This window comes from Bombina bombina, chromosome 1 (assembly GCF_027579735.1).
Source record: "Bombina bombina isolate aBomBom1 chromosome 1, aBomBom1.pri, whole genome shotgun sequence".
In the NCBI taxonomy this organism is placed as follows: Eukaryota; Metazoa; Chordata; class Amphibia; order Anura; family Bombinatoridae; genus Bombina; species Bombina bombina.
In genome coordinates, this window is record NC_069499.1 from 167,889,455 (window position 1) to 167,916,249 (window position 26,795).

At 38.8% G+C, this 26,795-nt stretch overlaps 1 protein-coding gene across 1 annotated transcript in view; it reads left to right on the top strand.

Moving 5' to 3' along the window:
* LOC128645002 (spectrin beta chain, erythrocytic) overlaps positions 1-13,269 on the top strand; it is a 278,974-nt gene extending 265,705 nt beyond the window's left edge. The window contains exons 33-36 of the mRNA XM_053697713.1: positions 299-657; positions 2,810-2,983; positions 3,675-3,717; positions 10,368-13,269. Coding sequence (XP_053553688.1) covers positions 299-657; positions 2,810-2,983; positions 3,675-3,717; positions 10,368-10,529 — 738 coding nt within the window. The 3' untranslated portion in view covers positions 10,530-13,269. The remainder of the gene's footprint in view (positions 1-298; positions 658-2,809; positions 2,984-3,674; positions 3,718-10,367) is intronic.
* The last annotated feature ends 13,526 nt before the right edge of the window (positions 13,270-26,795 follow it).

The following is a 26,795-nucleotide window of genomic DNA, read 5'->3' on the forward strand; positions in this document are numbered from 1 at the left end:
TCCTCAAGTACCCCAAAAAGTCATATGTGAGTTGATAACAATAATCGAGCTAGTGATCAATCCAGACCAGGAAAAACTGAAAATCTGTCAAGTTTGTGTTATTGGAGAGCTGTACTTAAAAGACATTAATCTAAAAGATTCTGTATGAAGCTGACCATTTAATTAGGAATAGAGATTATTTAATTTTGTCCTCTATGTTTTTGCTTAACAGCTGGATTAGGATATCTATGCTCTAACACAACATATACTGTCATATTGGTGTCTATAATAAGTTCAATTATATTCTACTTTTCACTAGGTTGAACAGCTGTTACAAGCCAGGTTGCAGTACACGACAGAAGCAAGTGAACTTGATTACAGTGATGCATATACCAGGACAACAAAAGAGCAAAAAATCCCAGAGGAAGAGGACAAAGAAACACGTGAAGAACATAAGAAAGAAGAACAAAAGATCACACAAGAGGAGCACAAGAGTACAAGGGAGGAACACACATCAGAGATTACTAAGCACACTGAATACAGCATACTACAGCCAGCTGTGAGCAAGATAGAAGAGGAAGTGATTACTCTGACTAGTATTTCCACTATTATCCAAATGCAGGGATATCTAGCGAGAAAGCATGATCTAGAAGGAACCGTAAAGAAAGCATCCAACAGGTAACATACTGTTTGTGGGTCTTTAGCCTACACAAGCTTACACATTTAAATACAGAGAATTAACACCCACATAACATTTTAAGAAATGTATGCATAAAGGTATCAATAACTATCTCCAATCTTTTCAATTTAAGCCATAACTTTCTCTAATACCCTATTAATATTAGCATCGTAACGGATATTTGTGTATCTGACGAAGGGGCAAAACCCCTGTAACGTTACATCATTTGTCTATTGATTATATATATATATATATATATATATATATTCCTACTCTACTTGACTATATATGACTGAGGGATTTTGGAAGAGAGAGAGGAGGTATCAAAGCTATAGTATGTTGCTGTATTTTTGTCTCCTCAAAAAAACAAAACCAAAACCAAAATGTATGCTTACCTGATAAATTAATTTATTTCGTTATGTTGAGTCCATGAGACATCAATAATTCACCTGCCTTACCTGTCTTGTACCCATTACATGGTCATCTTATGGACTTAATTGTTTGGGTATGTGATTCCACATGTGATGTCTCATGGATCACCATCTTATGAAAGAAATGTTGCTATTAGTGCTGTGTGCTTCATGTAACATTTGCTCTCTAGTGAGAATCTGCATTTTAGTGAGCTTCAGAACTTTCTGTGGAGGTAAGCTTGCACCTCACAGATGGTTCAGCCTGTTTTCTTAAATCATTCCATGTGTTCTGACCATGCAAGGGTCTGCATGATATCTCTCACCTGGATGACAAATTGTAGATCATTGGACCTAACTCTTACTACAGCCTATGTATTCATGTTCTCCATTTCTTCCCACCATCTATTCACTCTTACTTCAACATTTCACCACTATCTGCTTATCTTCTTACTCAATGTTACCTCCCCTTATGTACTCACTATCTTTCTCCTCCTTGTCTCATTCATCTACAGTCTCTTCCCTCCTCTACTTAACTGTCCTCTCACTTTCTCTCCTCAAATTTATTAATACAGGTCTACTCTCTTAAATACTTTTTACCTATCCATTCACCATCCAGCTATTCTTACCTATCTAATCACTCTCTCCACCTCATGCAACCTAATTACTCACTGCAAATCTGCACCTCTCCCCACCTACCTATTCCCAGTTATCTACTCATCCACCTATTCCAGCCTATCTGCTTACTTTCTCATCCCAACACCTATCTACACTCCACTTCTACACCTCTTCCAACCAACCTACTATCTACACTGCTTCCCCTCTGCCTATTCACTATCTCTCCATGTCCTCCTAATTAAAGGTACATTAAACACAAATTGTAAGTTGCATAATATTGTACCTTTATATCTGAGATTTTTTCAATGAATAATTCAGCTTTATTTTGTCAAATGAGTATATTATTTTATGGGGTTTTTTTTTCTTTTCACTGATTTCACTGATTGCTTTGTCCCCCAGAACAAAAGAATCCTTGCTAACCAATCACAAACGAATATGCAGATATAGCATAAACTCTTTTGCACATGCGCAGTTAAGGAAATGTATATTTCAATAAAGTTTTATTTTCAATCATGGAACATTTTATGTGTTGTTGAAATGCCAAGTTTAATGGTTTAATCATATTTCTCCACCTCTTCCTATTTAATCTCTCTATTCGCCCATACCCAGCTCTCCTATCATTTACTTCCTCTCCATTCCCATAACTTTTACTGTGCACGTACCTCATTCCAGTAGTGGACCTACTTAACAGAGGGCCCTGGTGCAAAAGTTTTTTGGGGCCCCAAAAGGTAATTGAGTAGTAAGCAATAGTAACAATATATATGCTACTCTGTATAGTAATTATGAGGATAAATAGATAGACCTGCATTCTGCACTAATAAAAGGCTCCCCTGCATTAGTATTTTATACATTCTGCACAAGACTATGTATAGACTGGTGGCTATGGCCCCTCCCAGCACTTGGGCCCTGGTGCAACTGCACCTGCTGCACCAATAGTAGTTCCGCCACCCCTGCCTCATTCCCTATCTCTTTTTTTCTTCACCTTTTACATTTTAAAATAAAAGACAATTTGTTCCAAATAGACCTTTGAATAAATATTTGCCTTCTCAGTGTTTAATCATTTTACGTATTGATATAAAATGTTGAGTTTCTTCATATTTCAGTGACTGTATCTTCTTTCATTAAGGTCCTGGAATACAGTATACTGTGTGCTCAAGAACAATGACTTGTATTTTTATAAAGATGCCAAAAATTTTGCAATGAATGAAACTCTACAAAATGAAGAGCCACTTACACTTGGCAATGCAAGATGCGAAATAGTAGCAGATTATAAAAAGAAAAAGAATGTTTTTAGACTTCGGTAAGTAATATCATGGTTTCTGTCAGTCAATTAAATGACTAGTTTAGCTTATAAAGTTTGTCTGTAGTTCTTTATATTGTATCTAGTCATTAAAGGGACATGAAACCCCAATTTTTTCTTTCATTATTTAAGAACATACAATTTTAAACAACTTTCCAGTTTACTTCTATAATCAAATCTGCTTCATTCTCTTAGTATCATTTGTTGAAGGAGCAGCAATGCACTAATGGTTTCTAACTAAACACCGAGGTGAGACAATTACAATCGGTATATTTATGCAGCCACCAATCAGCAGCTAGAACCTAGGTACTTTGCTGTTACTGAGCTTTACTAGATAAACCTTTCGGCAAAGGATAACAAGAGAAGAAAGCAAATTAAATAATAGAAGAATATTGGAAAGTTGTTTAAAAGTGTATGCTCTGTCTAAATCATGAATGTCTAATTATGACTTTACTGTCCCTTTCATATTAGTTTGAAGACAGCTGCAGACACAGGAGGAAAAAACAATAGCATGCTGAGCAGTAACCATGCTTCTGTACTTGTACCCAGCAGTTTTATGTCCCTTTAAAAAAAAATACTTTACTATAAGATGTGAGTGGGTTTTACCAAATGAGAGGGTTATAAAGATAGGAAATGAGCTACTGCCTAGTTCAGAAACCCATGTTAAAAAATACATGTTTTACTTTTCCAGACTGTATGATGACAACGAATGGCTGTTTCAAGCAAAGGATGAGGTTTGTACTTATTACATAGATCCTTATATTTTTTATAGCTAGCATTTACATATTCCTTACCAAATGCACAATTCCTGATGACTCCTTATTCAACATGATGTAAAATCAACCATTTTTTTAAATTTCTATTTTCAAATATAATGCCAGCCAATGGGGGTAATTTATCAAGCAGCCCGCCATTTGTTAAATAGGCCCTATAGTGTCTTGCTGTTACATATTGTTGTATGGACTGTATAGATTATTTATGCAGCAATAAAAATGTGTCTTCAGTCTACAAAGGTGTGTGGTGTAGCTGTGTTTTGATGCCAACCATAGTATCAGTATACATAATCTTGTATTGGGTGCTTGCTGATATTGTCAAACAAGAAGACAGGCTCCTGAGAAATCTCGCCATATGGACTAAGGAGGTCTAGTCAATAATATAAAGAGGATGTTATATTTATACTATTGAGCACACTTAAAATACACATAAAATTATGTCTTGACCACACCTCTTTTGCCACAGATTTTGGACAAATGTGGTACTTTTCAACTAACTATCAGCAGCAAATAATAAAGATTTTTTTCTTTCATGTAATTAGCAAGAGTCCATGAGCTAGTGACGTATGGGATATACAATCCTACCAGGAGGGGCAAAGTTTCCCAAACCTCAAAATGCCTACAAATACACCCCTCACCACACCCACAAATCAGTTTTACAAACTTTGCCTCCTGTGGAGGTGGTGAAGTAAGTTTGTGCTAGATTCTACGTTGATATGCGCTCCGCAGCAGGTTGGAGCCCGGTTTTCCTCTCAGCGTGCAGTGAATGTCAGAGGGATGTGAAGAGAGTATTGCCTATTTGAATTCAATGATCTCCTTCTACGGGGTCTATTTCATAGGTTCTGTGTTATCGGTCGTAGAGATTCATCTCTTACCTCCCTTTTCAGATCGACGATATACTCTTATATACCATTACCTCTACTGATTCTCGTTTCAGTACTGGTTTGGCTTTCTACTACATGTAGATGAGTGTCCTGGGGTAAGTAAGTCTTATTTTTGTGACACTCTAAGCTATGGTTGGGCACTTTTATATAAAGTTCTAAATATTTGTGTTTAAACATTTATTTGCCTTGATTCAGGATGTTCAATATTCCTTATTTCAGACAGTCAGTTTCATTATTTGGGATAATGCATTTGAATAATCAATTTTTTTCTTGCCTTAAAAATTTGACTTTTTTCCCTGTGGGCTGTTAGGCTCGCGGGGGCTGAAAATGCTTCATTTTATTGCGTCATTCTTGGCGCAGACTTTTTTGGCGCAAAAAATTATTTGTTATTTCCGGCGTCGTTCTTGTCACCGGAAGTTGAGTCATTTTTGACGTTTTTGCGCCAAAAGTGTCGGCGTTACCGGATATGGCGTCATTTTTGGCGCTAAAAGCATTTAGGCGCCAAATAATGTGGGCGTCTTTTTTGGCGCTAAAAAATATGGGCGTCATTATTGTCTCCACATTATTTAAGTCTCATTGTTTATTTGCTTCTGGTTGCTAGAAGCTTGTTCACTGGCATTTTTTTCCCATTCCTGAAACTGTCATTTAAGGAATTTGATCAATTTTGCTTTATATGTTGTTTTTTCTATTACATATTGCAAGATGTCTCAGATTGACCCTGAATCAGAAGATACTTCTGGAAAATCGCTGCCTGATGTTGGATCTACCAAAGTTAAGTGTATTTGCTGTAAACTTGTGGTATCTGTTCCTCCAGCTGTTGTTTGTAATGAATGTCATGACAAACTTGTTAATGCAGATAATATTTCCTTTAGTAATGTTACATTGCCTGTTGCTGTTCCATCAACATCTAATACTCAGAGTGTTCCTGTTAACATAAGAGATTTTGTTTCTAAATCCATTAAGAAGGCTATGTCTGTTATTCCTCCTTCTAGTAAACGTAAAAGGTCTTTTAAAACTTCTCATTTTTCAGATGAATTTTTAAATGAACATCATCATTCTGATTCTGATAATGTTTCCTCTGGTTCAGAGGATTCAGTTTCAGAGGTTGATGCTGATAAATCTTCATATTTATTCAAAATGGAATTTATTCGTTCTTTACTTAAAGAAGTCTTAATTGCATTAGAGATAGAGGAATCTGGTCCTCTTGATACTAAATCTAAACGTTTAAATAAAGTTTTTAAATCTCCTGTAGTTATTCCAGAAGTTTTTTCCTGTCCCTGATGCTATTTCTGAAGTAATTTCCAGGGAATGGAATAATTTGGGTAATTCATTCACTCCTTCTAAACGTTTTAAGCAATTATATCCTGTGCCATCTGACAGATTAGAGTTTTGGGACAAGATCCCTAAGGTTGATGGGGCTATCTCTACTCTTGCTAAACGTACTACTATTCCTACGGCAGATAGTACTTCCTTTAAGGATCCTTTAGATAGGAAAATTGAATCCTTTCTAAGAAAAGCTTACTTATGTTCAGGTAATCTTCTTAGACCTGCTATATCTTTAGCGGATGTTGCTGCAGCTTCAACCTTTTGGTTGGAAGCTTTAGCGCAACAAGTATCAGATCATAATTCTCTTAGCATTGTTAATCTTCTTCAACATGCTAATAATTTTATTTGTGATGCCATCTTTGATATCATTAGGGTTGATGTCAGGTATATGTCTCTAGCTATTTTAGCTAGAAGAGCTTTATGGCTTAAAACTTGGAATGCTGATATGTCTTCTAAGTCAACTTTGCTTTCCCTTTCTTTCCAGGGTAATAAATTATTTGGTTCACAGTTGGATTCTATTATTTCAACTGTTACTGGGGGGAAAGGAACTTTTTTACCACAGGATAAAAAATCTAAAGGTAAATTTAGGTCTACTAATCGTTTTCGTTCCTTTCGTCACAATAAGGAACAAAAGCCTGATCCTTCCCCTACAGGAGCAGTATCAGTTTGGAAACCATCTCCAGTCTGGAATAAATCCAAGCCTTTTAGAAAGCCAAAGCCAGCTCCCAAGTCAACATGAAGGTGCGGCCCTCATTCCAGCTCAGCTGGTAGGGGGCAGATTACGATTTTTCAAAGAAATTTGGATCAATTCGATTCACAATCTTTGGATTCAGAACATTGTTTCACAAGGGTACAGAATAGGCTTCAAGATAAGGCCTCCTGCAAGAAGATTTTTTCTTTCCCGTGTCCCAGCAAATCCAGTGAAGGCTCAAGCATTTCTGAAATGTGTTTCAGATCTAGAGTTGGCTGGAGTAATTATGCCAGTTCCAGTTCTGGAACAGGGGCTGGGGTTTTACTCAAATCTTTTCATTGTACCAAAGAAGGAGAATTCCTTCAGACCCGTTCTGGATTTAAAAATATTGAATCATTATGTAAGGATACCAACATTCAAGATGGTAACTATAAGGACTATTCTGCCTTTTGTTCAGCAAGGGCATTATATGTCCACAATAGATTTACAGGATGCATATCTGCATATTCCGATTCATCCAGATCACTATCAGTTTCTGAGATTCTCTTTCCTAGACAAGCATCACCAGTTTGTGGCTCTGCCGTTTGGCCTAGCAACAGCTCCAAGGATTTTTACAAAGGTTCTCGGTGCCCTTCTCTCTGTAATCAGAGAACAGGGTATTGTGGTATTTCCTTATTTGGACGATATCTTGGTACTTGCTCATTCTTCACATTTAGCAGAATCTCATACGAATCGACTTGTATTGTTTCTTCGAGAACATGGTTGGAGGATCAATTTACCAAAACGTTCATTGATTCCTCAGACAAGGGTAACATTTTTAGGTTTCCAGATAGATTCAGTGTCCATGACTCTGTCTCTGACAGACAAGAGACGTCTAAAATTGGTTTCAGCTTGTCGAAACCTTCAGTCTCAATCATTCCCTTCGGTAGCCTTATGCATGGAAATTCTAGGTCTTATGACTGCTGCATCGGACGCGATCCCCTTTGCTCGTTTTCACATGCGACCTCTTCAGCTCTGAATGCTGAACCAGTGGTGCAGGGATTATACAAAGATATCTCAATTAATATCTTTAAAACCGATTGTACGACAATCTCTGACGTGGTGGACAGACCACCATCGTTTAGTTCAGGGGGCTTCTTTTGTTCTTCCGACCTGGACTGTGATTTCAACAGATGCAAGTCTGACAGGTTGGGGAGCCGTTTGGGGGTCTCTGACAGCACAAGGGGTTTGGGAATCTCAGGAGGTGAGATTACCAATCAACATTTTGGAACTCCGTGCAATTTTCAGAGCTCTTCAGTCATGGCCTCTTCTAAAGAGAGAGTCGTTCATTTGTTTTCAGACGGACAATGTCACAACCGTGGCATATGTCAATCATCAAGGAGGGACTCACAGTCCTCTGGCTATGAAAGAAGTATCTCGAATACTGGTATGGGCGGAATCCAGCTCCTGTCTAATTTCTGCGGTTCATATCCCAGGTATAGACAATTGGGAAGCGGATTATCTCAGTCGCCAAACGTTACATCCGGGCGAATGGTCTCTTCACCCAGAGGTATTTCTTCAGATTGTTCAAATGTGGGGACTTCCAGAAATAGATCTGATGGCTTCTCATCTAAACAAGAAGCTTCCCAGGTATCTGTCCAGATCCAGGGATCCTCAAGCGGAGGCAGTGGATGCATTGTCACTTCCTTGGAAGTATCATCCTGCCTATATCTTTCCGCCTCTAGTTCTTCTTACAAGAGTGATTTCCAAGATTCTAAAGGAGTGCTCGTTTGTTCTGCTGGTGGCTCCAGCATGGCCTCACAGGTTTTGGTATGCGGATCTTGTCCGGATGGCCACTTGCCAACCGTGGACTCTTCCGTTAAGACCAGACCTTCTATCGCAAGGTCCTTTTTTCCATCAGGATCTCAAATCCTTAAATTTGAAGGTATGGAGATTGAACGCTTGATTCTCAGTCATAGAGGTTTCTCTGACTCTGTCATTAATACTATGTTACAGGCTCGTAAATCTGTATCTAGGAAGATATATTATCGAGTCTAGAAGATTTACATTTCTTGGTGTTTTTCTCATCATTTTTCTTGGCATTCTTTTAGAATTCCTAGAATTTTACAGTTTCTTCAGGATGGTTTGGATAAAGGTTTGTCTGCAAGTTCCTTGAAAGGACAAATCTCTGCTCTTTCTGTTCTTTTTCACAGAAAGATTGCTAGTCTTCCTGATATTCATTGTTTTGTACAAGCTTTGGTTCGTATAAAACCTGTTATTAAGTCAATTTCTCCTCCTTGGAGTTTGAATTTGGTTCTGGGGGCTCTTCAAGTTCCTCCGTTTGAACCTATGCATTCGCTGGACATTAAATTACTTTCTTGGAAAGTTTTGTTTCTTTTGGCCATCTCTTCTGCTCGAAGAGTTTCTGAATTATCTGCTCTTTCTTGTGAGTCTCCTTTTCTGATTTTTCATCAGGATAAGGCGGTGTTGCGAACTTCTTTTAAATTTTTACCTAAGGTTGTGAATTCTAACAACATTAGTAGAGAAATTGTGGTTCCTTCATTGTGTCCTAATCCTAAGAATTCTAAGGAAAAGTCGTTGCATTCTTTGGATGTAGTTAGAGCTTTGAAATATTATGTTGAAGCTACTAAGGATTTCTGAAAGACTTCTAGTCTATTTGTTATCTTTTCCGGTTCTAGGAAAGGTCAGAAGGCTTCTGCCATTTCTTTGGCATCTTGGTTAAAATCTTTGATTCATCATGCTTATGTCGAGTCGGGTAAAACTCCGCCTCAAAGGATTACAGCTCATTCTACTAGGTCAGTTTCTACTTCCTGGGCGTTTAGGAATGAAGCTTCGATTGATCAGATTTGCAAAGCAGCCACTTGGTCTTCTTTGCATACTTTTACTAAATTCTACCATTTTGATGTGTTTTCTTCTTCTGAAGCAGTTTTTGATAGAAAAGTACTTCAGGCAGCTGTTTCAGTTTGATTCTTCTGCTTATAATTTCAGTTTTTTTCATTATAAGATTTAAACTTTGTTTTGGGTGTGGATTTTTTTCAGCGGAATTGGCTGTCTTTATTTTATCCCTCCCTCTCTAGTGACTCTTGCGTGGAATATCCACATCTTGGGTAGTCATTATCCCATACGTCACTAGCTCATGGACTCTTGCTAATTACATGAAAGAAAACATAATTTATGTAAGAACTTACCTGATAAATTCATTTCTTTCATATTAGCAAGAGTCCATGAGGCCCACCCTTTTTTGTGGTGGTTATGTTTTTTTTTGTATAAAGCACAATTATTCCAATTCCTTATTTTTTATGCTTTCGCACTTTTTTCTTATCGCCCCACTTCTTGGCTATACGTTAAACTGATTTGTGGGTGTGGTGAGGGGTGTATTTATAGGCATTTTGAGGTTTGGGAAACTTTGCCCCTCCTGGTAGGAATGTATATCCCATACGTCACTAGCTCATGGACTCTTGCTAATATGAAAGAAATGAATTTATCAGGTAAGTTCTTACATAAATTATGTTTTTTCTTCATAATTACACAAATCTTCATTTTTTTTAAATACCGGCAAAATAGATACAGAATCTCGTAGACTTTGAGTATTAAAAATATTTCTCTGCTAAATTTTCTTCATATGATGAGTACACAATTAACTGTAAATTATTAATGCATTGTTTTATTGTTTTCATATAATATGTAAGTTTTTTGCACAATGTTTACAGGCTGAGCTCCAAGCCTGGGTTCCGATTTTAAGAACAGCAATTACAGAGTCGTCAAATGAAAAACTGAAGTCTAAAAGTCTTCCCCTCCCTTCCACATCTGGCACTGAGGGCAAACCAGAGAAGAAAGAAAAGAGATTCAGTTTTTTTCCATCGAAAAAATAACAGTGGTATCAGCTAAAATGGAGAAAGTAATATCTGGGTCCTGACTTAAACAAAAATCTCTTGGAGATGCTATTATTTACTGACTTGCACAATGACTGACTGAGGATATTAAGAAATAATCCTATTTGCCATACAAATTTTGTGAGTCTCTTAAATAAGCCTGTGAATCTGTAAAATGGTACAGAGTATATCAATGTATTGCCAAAAACACAGTTAATAATTTAGCTTTATGACCTACAGGTGATTTTTTTTATTATGTACATATCATACGACATCCTAAGAATTGTTGAGTCAGTCCCATGTAAGGCAGAATACTGAATTTTTTTTAAAACAAAGTGTTCTATTACATTCTTTTTTAATTTTTCAATTTAACAATAAATGTCAGCCATTACAGAACATTCAATATGTGTTTTTTTGTAAAAGTGTTTTTTATAGTATAGGTGAAATGTCATGTTAAACCCTGCTATACAGCTCTTCAGGGTGGTTCCTGTCTTTAATTCTAAAAAATATAATAATTTTAGTGTGCAAAATGTACTATTTATTTGTGCTTGACAAACTCTATTGGTCAGCATCAGTGAAAGATCATGGGCTAGATTACGAGTGGAGCATAAACATTTGCGCATGAGCGATAAGGGGTGTTTGCGCTTGTTGCTTGTATTACAAGTTGAAAGTAAACGTGATCGCTTGAGCGCAAATCACAATTTACGCTAGAATGAATACCGCAACTTCAGAGTTCTGGTTAATTGTTTTGCAAAACAAAAAAGTGTCACAAAACACATCAACAATACATTACAAAGTACAGTTTCACTCAAAATAACACCATCTAATAAAAATTATTCAAAAAATATTGCACACAAGTTATAAAGGCTCAACGATATGAGATCTCAGGCGAAGGCAGGCAAAGGGTTTTAACATAGACATACATACATATACATGTCTAGAAATGTATATGTAGAATATATATATATATATATATGTGTGTGTGTGTCTATATATGTATACATGTGTATTTATGTATTAATATTTGTATATATGTATTTACAGACATATATACACATATAAAACACATAAATACACACACACACACACACATATATATATATATATATATATATATATATATATATATATATGTATGTATATGTATGTGTGCATTGGAGCCCTTTGCAGTTAAGTAGATGAAAACATGTAAAAGTATATTTATGCAATATTCATATTTAATAAAGAATTTAATTGTGTATTTACTGTAAATATTTCACATTACAATTTTCTGCACATAGTAGAATATGTTCTATGTATTTATAAATAGATATAGATATTGTACCAACATACCATCAGATATATGTAGAAATATTTATTTATGAAGAAATAGAACATATTATTCTATGTGAAGAAGATTGGAATGTGAAATATACATATTTTCATGTCAGGTTAGCGCACATGAGAATATGCGATCGGGTTTGCGTGAGAGTGGGGTGTTAGTTCCCCCCCACACACTTTTTTTATCCATTGACTTCTATGGGGAATTACATGAGCGCGCACACAATATTGTAAGTTCGGCTTTTTGCGCGCAAGCGAAAACAGTTTACTTTTAACTCATAATACGAGCGCAACCTGACGAGTGCAAAAAGTTTACCGCTAGCGTAATTAGCGCTCGAGCATGAGCGTTAATTAGCGCTCCACTTGTAATCTGGCCCCATGTCATTGACTAAGTACCAACCAATGATAGCACATATTCTATTCTATTTTGCCTAGTGAGGATAAATGTTAAAAAGATCAGTGGATTGAGTAGACTATAAAATCACATATTAAAACTTAATAAAAGGGATAATAAAATTAAATTTAAACTTTCATTATCAGGTACAGCATGCAATTTGAAACAACTTTAAATTTACTTCTATAATAAAATTGACTTCATTCTCTTGATATCCTTTGTATATATATATATATACACACAACAACATTTAAAATTATGGGTAGTTGAAAAGTGAGTTTAGAATCCTCCACTAAGAAAAAAATATAGTGAAAATAACTCATTGTGTAGTTCATTAACAAATCTAGACAATCCAGAAGGCTACTGTTGGAAAAGCAAGCCTTCTGGCTTGTCTAGATAAGTGTAATTTGTTTTTAAATGCACAAATTATCGTTAAATACCTATATGTTAAATTATGCATTTAATTTGTGCTTTGGATAGCTAAAAATGATATGATATTAGAAAATATTACACTACCCCCACCTCCACCCGGCTACTACATAATGCCACTTGGCCACTTAATAATGTCACCCGGTTGGCAAAATTTTCTGTGGAATATATATATGTGTGTGTTTGTGTGTTTAAATTCAAAAGAATTAGGCAGGATTATGACTGTATACCCCATGCATTTTCAAAAAAGCCATCATTACTTTCTTATTGTTGTAGTGTTTAAACTGTGTTGCTTTATGAAGTTTTCCTTATTGGCACTTAGCATGCCCTGTGAGTAGTGGTGTCAGTGGCCAGTAATATGTTGTAGCTCTTGATTAACAGCTATGTGCATTGTTATACTCAGTACTATTTAAGGTTGCAGCATGTTCATAAGACAGATTCCAGAAATAAATTGCAGCTTTGAAAGTGTTTTGTATTTTTTGTTACATCCTCCTTACTACTGATCCTAAAGTGGTGCTATTTTTGAAACCTACAATGGTATAAACAGTATGTATTTGTCAAAATAATTGAAGATGAGCAAATAAAGAGTTAATATTACTGGTTCGACAGTATTTTTTTTTTTAGAATTTACTCAATTTATTATAACTAATAAAAGTTGTAAAACTAATGTCTATTTGTATTTCTTTTTAAAGACACAATGAGTACACGGATCATCTTTATTACTTATGGGATATTCACCTCGTGGTCAGCAGGAGGAGGCAAAGAGCACCACAGCAGAGATGTTAAATAGCTCCTCCCTTCCCTCCCACTCCAGTCATTCTCTTTGCCTACGTTAGTGCTAGAAAGAGGTAAAGTTAGCTGTTAGAAAAGATTCTTCAATCAAGTGTTTATTATTTTTAAAGTAGTGCCAGAGAGTGCTGCTTTGTTCTACAGTGTAGCCGTAGTCCATATAAGTCTCTTCAGTAGAGCTTTTGGTGGCTTTAGAGCAATAGGAACTGGTGGGACATAATTCTCACTGCGCCTCCTATACATTTATGCTGCCCTTCTCCTGATAGCCTAAGCACACTTAACTCAGGCTTTATCATTTTCCACAGGGCTATGGGAGGGAGAGGATCTCCTAAACCTGCTGAGCTGCCCTGCTGTCGGGCAGAATACAAAGGTAAGTGCTGACTTTGTTTTTTATTCTGGGAACAGTAATCTCAGAGGAAAGTGGGCACTTTAACTTATTTCATATCACATAAGGCTCAGTCACAGAGATCCTTGTGTTGGGACATCAATCTCTCTTGTTTAGAGGGTACTGGAAGGACAGCCATAAGTACAGGCACTGGGGTTGGGGAGCTCATGTTTCATTGCTGGTGGTTATTTTCCTATCGGTTTAATATAGACTTTTTAAGCCGATCGGGTTATGTTGTTTAACGGTGACGCCCACGATGGGCGGGGCTATCGGTTCGCACGCGTCTAAGATTCTCAGTCGTTCGGTAGCTGCCATAGCCTGCACAGGTGGAAGGCGTCGGCACATTGTGGCTCTAAAACCGCATGGTTTACTTACTAATTAAGCAAGCGGTTATAGAGCTATTGGCCTTTTGCAATCCGGATCGTTCCAGCTCTACAAAAGTTGAGACCAGGGAGTGAGTGTGTTTGACAGGTAGGCACCTCAGCAGAGTTGCTGAGGTGTAGGGGTGTCTGAATTTTGATTGTTTTAGATTCTGGGATACTTTTTTCACTATTACAGTAAAAAAGTTATCTTTTAAAATTTAAAGACACAGTAAGGTTTTTTTTTTCTGTCATCAAATTTTTTTGATATTGAGTAATTTGATTATATTTTAACCCTTCTTTCTTTTTAAAGACACGATGAGTCCACAGATTTCATCCTTACTTGTGCGATTACGCCTCCTGGTCACCAGGCGGAGGCAAAGAGCACCACAGCAGAGCTGTATATATAGCTCCTCCCTTCCCTCCCACTCCAGTCATTCTCTTTGCCTGTGTTAGTGATAAGAAGAGGTAAAGTGAGGTGTAGATTCTTCAATCAAGAGTTTATTATTTTTAAAGTAGTGCCAGTGAGTGCTACTTTGTGCTAGGGTGTAGCCTAGACCAGATCAGTCTCTACAGTAGAGCATTTGGTGGCTTTAAAGCAATAGGAACTGGTGGGACATAATTCTAACTGCGCCTCCTATACATATTTGCTGCCCTGATCCAGATAGCCTAAGCACTTTTAACTCAGGCTTATCTTATTCCACAGGGCTATGGGAGGGAGAGAACCTCTGAAAACCTGCTGGACTGCCATGCTGTCGCACAGCATTTAAAGTGCTGACTTTATTATTTCTGGGGACACATTCTCTCAGAAGAAAGTGAGCACTACACTGCAGACAATCACATGTCTAGGGCTAAGATAAAGATTAGGCTCTTTATTGTGATGGGACTGTGGTCTCTTCTTGAGCAGACACTGGGGCCGGATGGAATCAGTGGTATTTTATTCCCGGTGGTTTTAGCATTAATATGCCGACCGGGAGACTGATAACTTTTCTAGTGACAAAGAGACAGTAAATAGACAAAGTGGCTCTAATTATTTTATGGGGTTTTCGCCATGATTATTAGTCTGGAGCGCAGGTCTTATTTTATTACCCAACTTGGTTTGAATTTTTATACCAGTTAAGGGTTAATCATATGTTTTTTACATGGCTATGACGGCTCCATCTTTATTAATTGATACGCCACGATGGGCAGCGCTATGGTGTGTGTACTGTTCCAACGGCTCCATTGTTTTCTAATTGGCCGCAAGGGAGTTCCAGATTGATACGCCCACGATGGGCGGAGGCTACGCTACGTCACTGAAGAGAGTTAGCGTGCCTTTTTTTGGGTACAGTCCCGGTATTATATTCCTTACTCACGACGCCCACGGAGGGCGGAGCTTGTTTGCATGGTGCCAAATGTTTGAGCGTTCCCTTTCTAACACTTCCGACTATCGGAAGTAGTGGGGGAAATCTCATATGTGCGCTCTGTGATTGCCACTTCCTCTCTATCTCTTCCGGTATCGGAAGAATAGGAGGTTTTTCTTTACTGAGTTTTTGCGCTTCAGATAGCGCTATTCTATAGTCAGTAGGTGGCAGGCGAAGGTGTACTGAGGGAAAAGGAAATCCTCAGATTCTTATAATGATTTATGTCAGTTCATACTGCGTCTTTAAAGAGACAGTACCGGTGGTTATGTGTGATATATGGTCATAACCCTTGGTTAATAAACCGTATCTGCCTTATAGGTGTCAGATTTATTGTAGTGCTGTTTAAAAGATTTTATAACCACACATGCTGTGCCCTGCGGTTCCTCACAAACTCCATCTGGAGTTGCTACACAAAACATTGCTTCCTTTATGTTATAGCAATATTTTTTAATGGAGTAGCTTTTATTTATAATTGTTTTTTAAATAAAAAAATAAAAAAAAGTTACCTTTTAAAATTTAAAGAGACGGTAAAGTTTTTTATTGTTAATTTTTGCAACAAAAGTTAACATGTTGATTGGTTTAATTCATCCTTGTGATTAGGATGGATTTTGAGCACACAAAAATTTACGTTACTTTTAACATTTAAAGAGACAGTGACGTTTTTGTATGTCTAAAATATTTTTTCTTTTTGATTAAAAATTTATGTTTTGCTGTCTAGGAGTCTGTTGGCAATGATCAATCTCTGCAACACTATCTTATTATAGCGTCCCTCTAAACTTTGTGGCCACATGCAGTGCCCTGCGCTTCCTTTCTCACTCCACCGGGAGTTGTTCTGCATTCATACATTATATGTTTTCCACAAGGAAAAGGGTATTATTTTCAATCATGTAGAATTGAAACTTAATTGATTAAGTTGTTTCTATTCAGAATGGTTCTTCCCTGTTACCTGAAAGAGGAAGATACTTCGGGATTGCCTGAGAGAGAATTATCATATTCAGATGGAACATTATTAAAGGGACAGTTCACCCAAAAATGTTCTCCCATTTAAATTGTTCCCAATGAATAATTTTACCTGCTGGAGTGTATTAGATTGTTTACAAGTAGCTCCTTTACCCCTATTTGTCCTTTGAAATAGCTGATTTAGCTTGTGGTTTCCCAACCTATACTGAAAGTTTTGATACTGGAGTATCAGCTATTGAATAGTCTAAGTAAACACAGCCAGCAGAATAAATTACACTCACAGTGGGGTGCAGGATAGTTAAGCAATAAAATGATAATTTTCCATTGTTCTCTCTATGTATTGAGCTTTAGTTTTCCAGACAAATATAAGATAAGGAAGCTAGTGTGTGTACACAAAGTGATAACATAATGAGATCTGATATTACCTGAAGCTCAACCCATTGTAATGGGCTGTGGTTAAAAAGCACAAAACCAGCTACTTCATATACACAAATAAACCTGAAAATGCAATTTCTCACACATTTAATACTCTGCAGCTGGTATAACAAGTCATTAAAAATACATTCATATAAAAACAATTTTACAGTGTACTGTCCCTTTAATTTGATTCTGAGGTTGTTTTTTCTTTCAATTTTTAGCTTGTTCACCTCCATTTGTTACTTTAGGAGGTTTTAGCTACCCTGGGTGACTCCGGCGTTACCGGTGTTAGTGTTTATACTGCGTCCCGCAAGTTGTAAAGAATGGAAACAGCCAGCTGCAGTAGCCTGATGGTTAGCTTAGCTGTCTAGCTAGGGGAATGTTTGCAGTTTGCAACCAGCTGCAGCTATTCAGTGCAGGGTGGCTGGGCTATCATTCCCTTGGGTGGAAGGAGTAGTTTCCAGCTTCAGATAAGAGAACTACTATACCCTTAGAGGATAGTTGGGTTTTTCAAAGATCATAGGGACGAAAATTAGAGATGGGATGTACACCAGGGGTTACAATGGCAACCAGCAGTGTACTTTGCTAATGTCATTAGTATGACGGCATATTGGTTTGATATATTGTCTGATAATATTACATCAGAATCTCCCCTGGATAAAATCCAGGATAGGATATAGGTTTTCAAATTGGCTAATTCCTTTATTTTCAACTTCTTGTCTTGAGGTTATCAAGGGGAGCGTAGGTTTCAGATTTCTCTGTCCCAGCTCACTGAGTCTTATGTTTAGAGCCTTGTTAGACAGATGTATGCTCTAAGCAAAAAAAATAAAAAAATTTAACGAATCTTTCAAAGAAGGTTTTGTTGGAACCTGGCTTGATGGAGCTCAGGCTTGGGTTCGAGATGTTCAGAATCCCTGGACACTGGAAAAACACGCAGAGCGGACCCCTGCATTATGGCTTCTATTAACTTTTGTGATTTATGAACTACTCCGGCTACGATAGTACCATTAGCAATACATATATTTTGCTAAAATTCATACAGACACCACGCTCCCAAGACTGGTTCGCCAGTCTATTTTGTTTACTGGAAAATAGTGTTTCCGGGATTAAAAGTGGACAGGTGTTTGCTTTCCAGTTTTTCTGCAGACCAGATACAAAAAATAAATAAATAAAAAAGGGGGCATTCTTACATTGCGTAAGAGACCTCTATTCCATGGAGTACTTTGTCCTGTTCCTATACAGGGGCAGGGTTTTTATTCCAATCTGTTTGCAGTTCCCAAAAACGAGGAAACCTTGAGATCTGTCTTAAGACATCAAGGCCTAGATTTGGAGTTTGGCGTTAGCCGTGAAAACCAGCGTTAGAGGCTCCTAACGCTGGTTTTAGGCTAACTCCGGTATTTGGAGTCACTCAAAATAGGGTCTAACGCTCACTTTTCAGCCGCGACTTTTCCATACCGCAGATCCCCTTACGTCAATTGCGTATCCTATCTTTTCAATGGGATCTTTCTAACTCCGGTATTTAGAGTCGTGTCTGGAGTGAGCGTTAGACATCTAACGACAAAACTCCAGCCGCAGGAAAATAGTCAGTAGTTAAGAGCTTTTTGGGCTAACGCCGGTTCATAAAGCTCTTAACTACTGTACTCTAAAGTACACTAACACCCATAAACTACCTATGTACCCCTAAACTGAGGCCCCCCCACATCGCCGCCACTCGATTAAATTTTTTTAACCCCTAATCTGCCGACCGCCACCTACGTTATACTTATGTACCCCTAATCTGCTGCCCCTAACACCGCCGACCCCTGTATTATATTTATTAACCCCTAATCTGCCCCCCACAACGTCGCCGCCAACTACCTACAATAATTAACCCCTAATCTGCCGACCGCAAAGCGCCGCCACCTACATTATAGCTATGTACCCCTAATCTGCTGCCCCTAACACCGCCGACCCCTATATTATATTTATTAACCCCTAATCTGCCCCCCACAACGTCGCCTCCACCTGCCTACACTTATTAACCCCTAATCTGCCGAGCGGACCGCACCGCTACTATTATAAAGTTATTAACCCCTAATCCGCCTCACTAACCCTATAATAAATAGTATTAACCCCTAATCTGCCCTCCCTAACATCGCCAACACCTAACTTCAATTATTAACCCCTAATCTGCCGACCGGAGCTCACCGCTATTCTAATAAATGTATTAACCCCTAAAGCTAAGTCTAACTCTAACACTAACACCCCCCTAAATTAAATATAATTTTAATCTAACGAAATTAATTAACTCTTATTAAATAACTTATTCCTATTTAAAGCTAAATACTTACCTGTAAAATAAACCCTAATATAGCTACAATATAACGAATAATTACATTGTAGCTATTTTAGGATTAATATTTATTTTACAGGCAACTTTGTAATTATTTTAACCAGGTACAATAGCTATTTAATAGTTAAGAACTATTTAATAGCTAAAATAGTTAAAATAATTACAAATTTACCTGTAAAATAAATCCTAACCTAAGTTACAATTAAACCTAACACTATACTATCATTAAATTAATTAAATAAAATACCTACAATTACCTACAATTAAACCTAACACTACACTATCAATAAATAAATTAAATACAATTCCTACAAATAACTACAATGAAATAAACTATCTAAAGTACAAAAAATAAAAAAGAACTAAGTTACAAAAAATAAAAAAATATTTACAAACATAAGAAAAATATTACAACAATTTTAAACTAATTACACCTACTCTAAGCCCCCTAATAAAATAACAAAGACCCCCAAAATAACAAAATGCCCTACCCTATTCTAAATTACTACATTTCAAAGCTCTTTTACCTTACCAGCCCTGAACAGGGCCCTTTGCGGGGCATGCCCCAAGAAGTTCAGCTCTTTTGCCTGTAAAAAAAAACATACAATACCCCCCCCCACAACATTACAACCCACCACCCACATACCCCTAATCTAACCCAAACCCCCCTTAAATAAACCTAACACTAAGCCTCTGAAGATCTTCCTACCTTGTCTTCACCCTACCAGGTTCACCGATCCGTCCTGAAGAGCTCCTCCGATGTCCTGATGCAAGCCCAAGCGGGGGGCTGAAGAGGTCCATGATCCGGATGAAGTCTTCATCCAAGCGGGAGCTGAAGAGGTCCATGATCCGGAAGAAGTCTTCTATCAACGGCATCTTCAATCTTCTTTCTTCCGGATCCATCTTGCAGACCTCCGACGCGGAACATCCTCTTCTCCCGACGCCTACTAGCCGAATGACGGTTCCTTTAAGGGACGTCATCCAAGATGGCGTCCCTCGAATTCCGATTGGCTGATAGGATTCTATCAGCCAATCGGAATTAAGGTAGGAATATTCTGATTGGCTGATGGAATCAGCCAATCAGAATCAAGATCAATCCGATTGGCTGATCCAATCAGCCAATCAGATTGAGCTCGCATTCTATTGGCTGATCGGAACAGCCAATAGAATGCAAGCTCAATCTGATTGGCTGATCGAATCAGCCAATCGGATTGAACTTGATTCTGATTGTCTGATTCCATCAGCCAATCAGAATATTCCTACCTTAATTCCGATTGGCTGATAGAATCCTATCAGCCAATCGGAATTCGAGGGACACCATCTTGGATGACGTCCCTTAAAGGAACCGTCATTCGGCTAGTAGGCGTCGGGAGAAGAGGATGTTCCGCGTCGGAGGTCTGCAAGATGGATCCGGAAGAAAGAAGATTGAAGATGCCGTTGATAGAAGACTTCTTCCGGATCATGGACCTCTTCAGCTCCCGCTTGGATGAAGACTTCATCCGGATCATGGACCTCTTCAGTCCCCCGCTTGGGCTTGGATCAGGACATCGGAGGAGCTCTTCAGGACGGATCGGTGAACCTGGTAGGGTGAAGACAAGGTAGGAAGATCTTCAGAGGCTTAGTGTTAGGTTTATTTAAGGGGGGTTTGGGTTAGATTAGGGGTATGTGGGTGGTGGGTTGTAATGTTGTGGGGGGCGGTATTGTATGTTTTTTTTTACAGGCAAAAGAGCTGAACTTCTTGGGGCATGCCCCGCAAAGGGCCCTGTTCAGGGCTGGTAAGGTAAAAGAGCTTTGAAATGTAGTAATTTAGAATAGGGTAGGGCATTTTGTTATTTTGGGGGTCTTTGTTATTTTATTAGGGGGCTTAGAGTAGGTGTAATTAGTTTAAAATTGTTGTAATATTTTTCTTATGTTTGTAAATATTTTTTTATTTTTTGTAACTTAGTTCTTTTTTATTTTTTGTACTTTAGATAGTTTATTTCATTGTAATTATTTGTAGGAATTGTATTTAATTTATTTATTGATAGTGTAGTGTTAGGTTTAATTGTAGGTAATTGTAGGTATTTTATTTAATTAATTTAATGATAGTATAGTGTTAGGTTTAATTGTAACTTAGGTTAGGATTTATTTTACAGGTAAGTATTTAGCTTTAAATAGGAATAATTTATTTAATAAGAGTTAATTAATTTCGTTAGATTAAAATTATATTTAACTTAGGGGGGTGTTAGTGTTAGGGTTAGACTTAGCTTTAGGGGTTAATACATTTATTATAGTAGCGGTGAGCTCCGGTCGGCAGATTAGGGGTTAATGTTTGAAGTTAGGTGTCGGCGATGTTAGGGAGGGCAGATTAGGGGTTAATACTATTTATTATAGGGTTAGTGATGCGGATTAGGGGTTAATAACTTTATTATAGTAGCGCTCAGGTCAGCTCGGCAGATTAGGGGTTAATAAGTGTAGGCAGGTGGAGGCGACGTTGAGGGGGGCAGATTAGGGGTTAATAAATATAATATAGGGGTCGGCGGTGTTAGGGGCAGCAGATTAGGGGTACATAAGGATAATGTAAGTAGCGGCGGTTTACGGAGCAGATTAGGGGTTAAAATAATATGCAGGGGTCAGCGATAGCGGGGGAGGCAGATTAGGGGTTAATAAGTGTAAGGCTAGGGGTGTTTAGACTCGGGGTACATGTTAGGGTGTTAGGTGCAGACGTAGGAAGTGTTTCCCCATAGCAAACAATGGGGCTGCGTTAGGAGCTGAACGCGGCTTTTTTGCAGGTGTTAGGTTTTTTTTCAGCTCAAACAGCCCCATTGTTTTCTATGGGGGAATCGTGCACGAGCACGTTTTTGAGGCTGGCCGCTTGCGTAAGCAACTCTGGTATCGAGAGTTGAAGCTGCGTTAAAAATGCTCTACGCTCCTTTTTTGGAGCCTAACGCAGCCTTTTTGTGGACTCTCAATACCAGAGTTATTTTTATGGTGCGGCCAGAAAAAAGCCGGCGTTAGCTACGCGGGTCCTTACCGACAAAACTCCAAATCTAGGCCCAAGAGTCTATACAAGTTTCTCAGAGTTCCATTTATTTTTTTTTGTTCCTATCCACAGAGATCATCACAAGTTCCTTAGGTTTGCCTTTCTGGACAAACATTTTCAGTTCGTGGCTCTTCCTTTTGGTCTGGCCACGGCACCCAGAATTCCCACAAAGGTTCTGGGGTCTCTGCTGGCGGTTCTAAGACTGCGGGGCATTTCGGTGGCGCCTCATCTGGACGAGTATTCTAATCCAGGCGTCATCTTGTCTACAGACAAGGTCCCAGGCCGACATTGTATTATCTTTCCTTAGAACTCATGGGTGGAAGGTAACTCTGAGAAAGAGTTCTTTAATTCCGAAGAAAAGTCAAAGATTCTGAATACATGTCGAGCCCTTCAGTCCACTCCTCAGCCGTCAGTGACTGAGTGCATGGAGGTGATCGGATTGATGGTGGCGGTAATGGACATCATACCGTTTGTTCGGTTTCACATCAGGCCTCTGCAGCTAAGCATGCTCAGGCAGTGGAATGGAAATTATACAGATTTGTCTCCTCGAATAGCTAGAACGGGAGACGAGGGACTCTCTTCTCTGGTGGTTGTCTCTGGTTCATTTATCCCTGAGGGCATGCTTTCGCAGACTTTCCTGGGTGATTGTGGCACTGGACGCCAGTCTTTTGGGATGTCTGGGGCGCTTTAAAGTGCTCTAAATTAGTAGAATGATTAGAGCAACAGCTTTAGACTTTGACAACTCAGGTTTGATTCCCGTTATAGGGAAATACATTTACAGAGTCTTTCCTTCCCACCAACATCCTAGAGCTGAGGGCAATCTTTGATGCTCTTCAGGCCTGGTCTCAGGTGGCTTTGGCCCAATTCATCAGGCCCATTATTGCCATCTGTCAGCGATCCACATCCCAGGTGTGGACAACTAGGAGGCGGTTTTTCTGAGCAGACTTTTCATCCGGGAGAGTGGGAACTCCTTCTGGAAATATTCTCCAACCTGATTCTCAAATGGGGTCGGCCAGAGTTGGATCTCATGGCATCTTGTCAGATTGCCAAGTTCCCAAGATTCGGGTCCAGGTCCAGGGACCCCCAGGCTGAGCTGATAAGTGCCTTGGCAGTTCCTTGGTCCTTCCTCCTAGCATATCTATTCCCCCCGTTTACTCTTCTCTCCCGAATTATTGCTCAAATCAAACAGGAGAAGGGCATCAGTGCTCCTCATCGCACCTGCGTGGCCTCACAGGATTTGGTATGCCGATCTGGTGGTCATGTCATCCTTGCCACCTTGGAGACTTCCATTGAGGAAAGACCTTTTCATTCAGGGACCCTTCCTTTACCCGAAGCTATTTTCTCTGCAACTGACTGCTTGGAGATTGAACGCTTAATCTCCTCCAAGCGGGGGTTCTCTGATTAGGTCATAGATACCTTAATTCAGGCGTGTAAGCCTGTAACTAGGTCAATTTGCCATAGGTTATAGCGCATATACCTTTTTTGGTGTGAATCCTTAGGATACTCATGGAGTGGAGTTAGGATTCCCAGGATTTTGTCTTTTCTCCAAGAAGGTTTGGAGAAGGGTTTCTCAGCATGTTCCCTAGAGGGGAAGATTTCTGCCCTATCCATTTGTTGTGCAAGCATCTGGCAGATGTACCAGATGTTCAATCTTTTTGTCAGGTTTTGACTAGAATCAGGCCTGTGTTTGAACCGATTGCTCCTCCTTGGAGTTTGAAATAGGTTCTTCTAGGGGTTCAGTTTGAACCTATGCTTTCCATAGATATTAGGTTGTTATCTTGGAAAGTTTTGTTTCTTGTTGCCATTTCTTCTACTAGAAGAGTGTCTGAGCTTTCAGCTTTACAATATAATTCTCCTTACCTTATTTTTCATTCGGATAAGGTGGTTTTACGTACTAAACTTGGTTTTCTTTTTAAAGTTGTTTCAGACAAGAACATTGATCAGAAGATTATTGTTCCTTCCTTGTGTCCTTATCCTTCTTTAGACGTAGTACATGCTTTAAGGTTCTACTTACAAGCGACTATGGATTTTGTCAATCGTCTTCTTTGTTTGTCTTTTTTTCAGGGAAAAGTAAGGGTCAGAAAGCTACGGCTGCCTCTCTTTCTTTTTGGCTGAAGAGTATCATCCGGTTTGTATATGAGTCTGCTGGACAGCAGTCTCCTGAAGGAATTACGGCTCATTTCACTAGGGCTGTTTCTTCCTCATGGGCATTCAAAAATGATGCTTTTGTTGAACAGATTTGCAAGACTGCAACATTGATTCTCTCTTCACTTTTTTTCTAAATTTTACAATTTTGATACTTTTTCCTCGGCTGAGGCTGTTTTTGAGAGAAAGGTTCTTCAAACAGTGGTGACTTCCGTTTAGGTTCCCTGTCATGGCCCTCCCTTTTCATCAGTGTACTATAGCTTTGGTATTGTATCCCACAAGTAAGGATGAAATCCGTGGACTCATTGTGTCTTTAAAAAGAAAAGAAAATTTATGCTTACCTGATAAATTTGTTTCTTTTTAGACACGATGAGTCCAGGGCCCACCCTGTTCTATGAGACAGGTTATTAATTTTTTGTTAAACTTCAGACACCTCTGCACCTTGGCTTTTCCTTTCTCTTCCTAACTTCTGTCGAATGACTTGAGTGGGAGGGAAGGGAGGAGCTATATATACAGCTCTGCTGTGGTGCTCTTTGCCTCCTCTTGCTGACCAGGAGGCGTAATCCTACAAGTAAGGATGAAATCCGTGGACTCATCGTGTCTAAAAAGAAACAAATTTATCAGGTAAGCATAAATTTTCTTTTTGAGCACATATTTCCCATGTAGTAGAAAAAGTTTTTCCTTGTTAAATTTTAAAGAGACAGTAACGTTTTATTAAAAAAAAAAAAAAAGTTTTTTTTTATTACATTGTTTTTTCTGATTGTGCTTCAGTATGGACATAGGAGCCGTGGAAAATGTTACTTGCTCCATGTGTTTGGATGCAAATGTGGAACCACCAATCCCTTTCTGTCCCTCATGTATTGAGAGGGCTTTAAGTTATAGGGAAAAGATTTTTAGTGAGCAAAATTTCTCAAAGGCGGATGCTTCTTAGGAGTCTAATGATGAGAGTTATTATGATGATGAGTATGCCGCAGCTTTCTCCCCAAGCGTCCCAATCTTTAACGCCCGCGCAAGCAGTGCCCTGTAATTCTGCTCTAGCGCCTGCTGGAGTTACCGTAAAAGACATAGCTGCGCTTATGTCTTCCACAATTTCTGATGCGTTGTCTGCTTTTCCTATGCTACAAGGCAAACGTAAGAGGAAAGACAACCATGTTGTCAGTGAGGTTTCTGATGCAATGGTGGCAATCTCGGATGTACCCTCCCAGGGAACTGAGATGGATGGTATTAAGGTTCTATCAGAAGGCAAAATTTCAGACTCAGAAAGTTCATTACCTTTGAGTGATTCAGAGGTTGTATCTTTCAGGTTTAAACTAGAACAACTCCGCCTGTTACTCAGGGAGGTTTTGGTTACATTAGACGACTGTGATTCTACAGTAGTGGACGCTCCTGTGAAGTCGAGTAAATTGGATAGATAATTTGAAGTTCCCTCTTACTCAGACGTTTTTCTAGTGCCAAAGCGAGCTACGGAGATTGTTTCCAAGGAATGGGAGAGACCAGGTATTCCCTTCTCTCCATCTCCTATTTTCAAAAAGATGTTTCCTATAGCTGACGCTGTCAGGGAAGCTTGGCAAATGGTTCCTAAGGTAGAAGGGGCTATTTCCACCTTAGCCAAGTGAACTACTATTGCCATTGAGGATAGTTGTGCTTTTAAAGATCCCATGGACAAGAAGTTGGAGGGTCTACTTAAAAAGATTTATGTTCACCAGGGTCTGCTATTGCAGCCGGCTGCATGCATTGCTACAGTCACTAGTGCAGCAGCTTATTGGTTTGATGCTCTGTCCGAGTCTCTCAAGACTGAGACTTCCTTAGAGGAGATCCAAGATAGGATTAAATCTCTGAAGTTAGCCAATGCTTTTATTACGGATGCTTCTCTGCAAATTACTAAATTGGCAACTAAGAGTTCAGGGTTCTCTATCCTAGCCCGCAGAGCCTTATGGTTAAAACCTTGGTCTGCTGATGTGTCTAGCAATTCCTTAAAAAGGGAAAGACCTTGTTTGGACCTGGTCTGACAGAAATTATCTCTGATATCACAGGAGGTAAGGGTCATCTTCTTCCTCAGCATAAGAGAAACAAACAGAAAGGACGATAGAGAAATTTTCGTTCCTTTCGAAATTTCAAGGGAAATTCTTTCTCTTCCTCCTCTAAACCAGAACAATCTAAGCCTACTTGGAGACCCAACCAGTCTTGGAACAAGGGTAAACAATCCAAGAAACCTGCTGCTGAAGCCAAAACAGCATGAAGGACATGCCCCCGATCCGGGACCGGATCTGGTAGTGGGCAGACTTTCCTTCTTCATTCAGGCTTGGGTTCG